At 40.8% G+C, this 6,000-nt stretch overlaps 1 protein-coding gene across 1 annotated transcript in view; it reads right to left on the reverse strand.

Annotated features, from left to right (window-relative positions):
- Nucleotides 1–6,000, reverse strand: part of DNAH14 (dynein axonemal heavy chain 14) — a 296,737-nt gene that overhangs the window by 168,131 nt on the left and 122,606 nt on the right. The window contains exon 35 of the mRNA XM_029934922.1: nucleotides 1,798–1,887. Within this exon, the coding sequence (XP_029790782.1) occupies nucleotides 1,798–1,887 (90 nt within the window). The remainder of the gene's footprint in view (nucleotides 1–1,797; nucleotides 1,888–6,000) is intronic.

Raw genomic sequence — 6,000 nt, forward strand, 5'->3', positions numbered from 1 at the left:
TTATCTCACTTTCCAATTCTCCTTTATCTCTGTACCTTTCTCTAAGATTGGTTTCTGTAATATGATTTATCTCAGCTTTCTTCTGTGTTTTTTCTCTCTTTTGAGTTCTGAATGCCATTTCAGGCTGATGAGACTGGACAGGCCAGTGCCGTCTTCCCTATTCATCCTTCTCTCTCTCCTACACTGGCCCTATCCTATCTCATCAGCTTGAAAACTCTAACTACAACCTGACTTCTAATGACTCCCTAACATACAGATCTCTTCCAGTCTTTGGCTCTGTGTGCCTGAGTGAAGTTTCAGTAGTCTACTATATATTTCCATTGGGATATCTCCCATGATTTTCAGAGTCGACATAATCTACTCTGTACCTTCTTTTCACACTTGTCCCTTCTCTTATTTCCTGTCCAAAGTCTCTCATCTCTTGTAAAATCTGCTTGATTCCATCTCCTTTTCCAACCCAATCATGATCGGTGTTATGGAATGAATGTGTCTTCCTCAAATTCAAATGTTGAAGCTGACACCAATGTGATCATTTTGGAAGTGGGGCCTTTGTAGGTAATTAGCTTCAGATGAGGTCATCAGAGTGGGTCTGTGATGGGATGAGCATCCTTATAGGGAGAAGCAGAGAGACCAGAGTTCGAGATCTCTCCACTGTGTGAGGACACGGTGAGAAGGCGACCATCTGCAAGCCAGGAAAAGGGCTCTTGCCAGAAACCAAATCTGCTAACACTTTGATCTTAAACTTTCCAGCTTCCAGAACTGTGAGAAATGAATGTTGCTCAAACCATCCAGTCTATGGTATTTTGTAATATCTGCCTGGATGGACGAAGACAAAGGGGAAAGGGTCTTTCCTTACCAAAGATGGTAAAGCTCTTAAAAGTGTCCCTCACCCTCTTCTAGACTACTGTGATAGTATTAAACAAATGATTATTTTTAAGAAATGATTGTCTTTTAATGTATAAATACATAAATTCATTAATACATAAATACATTAAAATTCAAATATCGATAAAGCTAAAACATTTTTTCACTTCCATTGTAATCTCTTTATCCTCACTGAGGAAAATACATTCCTGACTACTTAAAAATGGGATGTGCAAATATCAAAAACTTTTAGAAAAAATTATAGAACATATCTTTATGAAATAGGATAGGAAAAATTTCTAAATACTCATAAAAACACAAACCATAAAAAAAAATCAATGGCCTTTATACTGCATTAACAATGTCTCCAGCACAACTGAAGTCTAGGAATATTTCTGAAAACCCAAGGCTTGGAGAATTTATTTGCAATGCATATAAACAATAAAGGAATAGGATCTAAAATGCATAATGAAAAGTCTACACCTTTGGTAAGAAAAGGACAAAATATTCACTTGAGAAATGAGTACATTACATAACCTGGCAGTTCACAGGAAACTCAAATGGCAAATAGATATATACAAGAGCATACAATTTTACTAGTAACCAGTGAAATGCATCATCTTTTCCAAATGGTTCATTCATACAGATAGGAAATTCAAAGAAGGAATAGTTATGGAAGGCAGAACATTTATACCACATCTGTAGGGTTTTTTTTTTTACAATTATGTATTAAAGGGATGAGGGTGAAGAAAATGAATCTGTTCAAAGTTACAGCAGGGTTGAATAACCACATGTGGGCAAATAAATGAGTAAGCCACTTTACTTTGAAGAACATTAGGCTAGTTCTCTTTTATCATTATCCTGGCTTTCTCCTTGATCAGACCTATTAAAATTCAGGAGCAGAGAGGTGCTAACGTGCCAATCTATGCTTACCTGAAGTTGATTATAAAACTGTATGACATTTTTGTTCTGAGCTGGCCACTGGTATAAGCCCAACTGTTGTGCTGCGGTAGATATTACTTTCTAAAAGAAAATAAATACACTTAAAATGCATTGCAATTGAACCCCTAATATATAATCCATCAAAATCTCTCTTAACTAGGTACTGAATACTGCACTGTAAGATAGCAGTTCTTAATTGTTTTGTTCATCAACTTGATTATTACTTTCCCCCCAAAATACGATACACACAAAATTTTATGTTCACAGATCCCTGGGAGCAGATTCATAGACCTTCCCCCAATTTAATAATTTATTCTGTAAGATGCATTTAAGAACCATCAGTTACCATAGTACAGTTGTCTAATTATCCTACACTAAAAGAAAATTTAAAGGAGTCTCTATCTTTGTGTGATTCCAATCACCATTAAGGTAGATTTTAAGCTTTGTAACGATTATTTTAACGTTTCTGTGTTCAGAATATTCTAGGATAGTAAGTAAAATTTGTTAAGATTTAAGACTTGATGTGATTATACATTAAAGCATCCAGGAAGTGGCTGCAGCTTGGAAAGATACTCAATATTTGAACACAGGAATTATAAGGGCGGCCAGACTTCCTTCTACAGTGGGGCCACAGCTATTGGTTAACTGCCTACAGAAAAAGTGGGATTTATCCTTTTTCTCACCGACCTCTCTCTGTCCATTTCTCATTCCTTGCATTCCCACAGCAGGACAAAGGAGCAGCTGAGGGAAACCCAGAACACTCAGCACAACTGTACAAATGGAGAAAAAGTAGTTCCTATGGCAAGATCCCTGGAGGCAGGACGTCAGCTAAGAGCAACCTTGTTTAAGCAGAGTTGATGAGACGCCCACTTAAGGAGCATTCTCAGAGTGGTTTTAGAGGCAGGGGCTAGGGGTTCTCTGCCACGGGTACACAAACCCAGACACCGCCCTGCATGTGAGCAAACAGTCCCGCAGGGATGGATAGGGAGAGCATGGGGTAGGGGGGCAGAGAAGTCAGCAGAAGTGGGAGAGTGAAGGAAGAGATATTCAGACAGGTCATCCTAGGTGGTTAAAGGTTTTAAAATAAAGTCATAATCGTACTGTCAAGTGTTTTTGTCTGTAAGTAATGTTCTGTAGAGTCAACTGGGTGACAAATGATATACAGTTTATTCCAGGATGTGGTGTCAGTAATTCTCTGTTAATCCCTTGGTTGCTCTGAGCTAATGACCCTCCCCACCCCCCAACACTGTAGACACCATTGGAGACAGAAACATGAACAAGCTGGGTAGCTTCCAATCGTCTATGGCACGCAATTCGAATTCTTGTATCTCAAATGAACAGAAAGTGTGAAGAGCACACCTGCAGAATATTTAATAACATATATTCCTGTGTGGATATGCTATATGACTGCTCATTGCATAAACCATCAAAAAGACTGGATTATTCCAAGCTTAATATTAAAACTAGAACTTTAAATTGTGATCTTTGTGCGATTTCTTGGGCCATCTATTACTATCTGGTAACATTTTATTAACTGTTTATTTCACAGTTGATAACCTGCATATTTTAGCAATATACAAACTATCTGAAAGAAGCAGAATAAACTGATATGCTATATGGAAAACTTTTCTACACAACTTTTCTACAAGCTCAGACTGCTAAAAACTGACTTGTAAAACTGATGAAAAGGTAAATATATAATGAAGTTTAAAAGTCAGACCATCGACCCGCATGTAGAAAGGCTGTCTATTTTAGCTGTGGCTTGAGAAATGTTTAGGGGAGCACAGAGCGGGAGGAAGGAGAGTGAGGAATCTGCAAGTCCTGCTGGGGAGGGATGAAAAATGCTTATATAAGAGAGAAAGTGAAACCGTCAACAAACATTTTCCTTCCTTTTTCCTAGCCAAGTGAAAATCCTTAAAATGTAAATATAAATATTCAAAATACAGGCAATAGCTTAGGTGCAAATATCCACTGTGCTTCTCCAGGAAGATATATATATATATATAGAGAGAGAGAGAATTGATATCACACTGCTTTCTCATTAAAATAAGAATACAAAAAAAAAATCTACAAAATCTAAAACTCACATAAATGCTGTGAAAATAGGTAAGCTTATTCAGCTTACTTAGCTTAGAGTTTGAACCTACCATTTGTTGGTCTGGAAAAATCTAGACAGTAGAAGTCTCCTTCCTATAAATTTAGAGAACTAAAAAATGATTACATATTAAAAGGGCTAATAGAATATGAAGCTTCATAACTAGAGAATTTAAAGTGAGCTTTAGACTATCAAGGACAAAATGAATGTTTTAAAAACTTCCAGAGAGGCTATCAGGGAAGATGGCCGAGAAGGCGGATCCTGGGTTCACCTCACCCCACGGACACAACAGATACAAGGAGACAACGCTCACTACAGCGTCAATGACCCAGAAGGTGACCCGAAGACTCTCCACAGCTAAACATAGACAAGAGGCCACACTGAAAAGCACAGGAAGGGCAAAGATGCAGTTGGGACCCAAAAGGACCTGTGACACTGTCCATGGGAGGGAGGGACCTGTGGGCATGGACAGGGAAGAGGAACTGACCCCACCCAGGGCCCCCCAGACATAGGGGTGCTGCGTGGGGAAGACAAATCCCCATAACATCTGGTTTTGAAAACCAGAGGGGCCTACCTTCAAGAGTTCTTACAATTAGTGGGGCTAACACCTGGAGCTTTAAAAATCAGCAGCTCAGACAGGAAGCTGAGTCCTTGCTCTTAAAGACACAGCACAACAAACAAATCAGCTGATCTGAGATAAAGCAAACAAAGCGGCAGGCTGCACAACACCAGGGGTACACAGTAGGCGGCTTATTTACTGATCCCAGAATGAGTGCTAGAGGAGCAGGGATCTTAGACTTGTCCAAGAACAAGGAAGCTGGCGGGCACCATTTCCCTCCCGTGTCCCCTAACCTAGGAGCACAGACATCTGTAGGTGACACTCTCCTGCACAGTGTGCTTCACCCCGTGTTCTCCTGCAGACACACCACCTCCAGCCAGGCCTCAGCTCCAGGTCCCACAAACCTTGCTAACACCCCACACCTGCTCCCTCCAACACACTCCGGGCAGAAGCCCATCCAATGTGGGGCCACAAGCATGGCAGGGTACAAACAGCTCCAACAGGGACCAGCGCCGCTCTGCAGTGACTGCTGCCCCAGGGAAAGCGTAGGATAACCACACATACCAGTTTGACTCTGGCCCCACCCAACATAGGGACTGTGTCCTGCTGTCTGATGCCACCAAAGCTCTGGCAAATGCTGGGCCTGGCCCGACTGAAGCCCAAAGGGGTCCCAGACCGGCCCACTAACAACACAGGGATGGACCTGCCCACAACAGGCAGAGGGAGACACTACAGACAACTGGACTGAAGGCAAAGGCGGCTGCACCACAGAGCAGGGCAGATGCATTGCACACAGGAGATGCCCCTGAAATGCCAAGTTCCAGTGAACAGAACAAAGGGCACCATATGACTCTTTCTTCATAAGACCACTGCTTTCAAGAGCAAGAGATGTAGGTGACTTTCCTAACGCATAGAAACAGACACAGAGAATTAGACAAAATGAGAAGGCAGGGGAGTATGTTCTAAATGAAGGGACAGGACAAAAATCACATCAAGAGATCTAAACAAAACAAAGGTAAGTAATATGCCTGATGGAGGATTTAAGGTAATGGTCATTAGATACTCAATGGACTTGAGAAAAGAGTGGGGTACCTCAGTGAGACCCTCACAGAGAGAAAACAAAAAAAGGATCCATCAGAGATGAAGAACTCAATAACTGATATTTAAAATCCACAAGAGGGAATCAACAGCAGACTAGAGGAAGCAGAAGAATGGATCAGCAACTTGGGGTACAGAGTAATGGAGAGCAATCAAGTTGAACAGAGAGAAAAATAATAATAATAAAGACTGAGAACAGGGTAAGAGAATTCAGAGACACCATCAAGTGCAATAACCTTCACATTATAGGGATCCAAAAAGGAGAAGAGGGAAAAAAGGGGGCAGAACATTTATTTGAAGAAATAACAGCTGAAAACGTCCCAAGTCAGGCAAAAGAAACAGAAATACAGATCCAGTAGCAGAGATAGCCCCCAACAAAATCAACCCAAGGAGGTCCACAAAAAGGCATGTAGTAATTAAAATGACAAGAAGTGGTGAGAGA

Source organism: Suricata suricatta, chromosome 3 (genome assembly GCF_006229205.1).
Source record: "Suricata suricatta isolate VVHF042 chromosome 3, meerkat_22Aug2017_6uvM2_HiC, whole genome shotgun sequence".
NCBI classification, from domain to species: Eukaryota; Metazoa; Chordata; class Mammalia; order Carnivora; family Herpestidae; genus Suricata; species Suricata suricatta.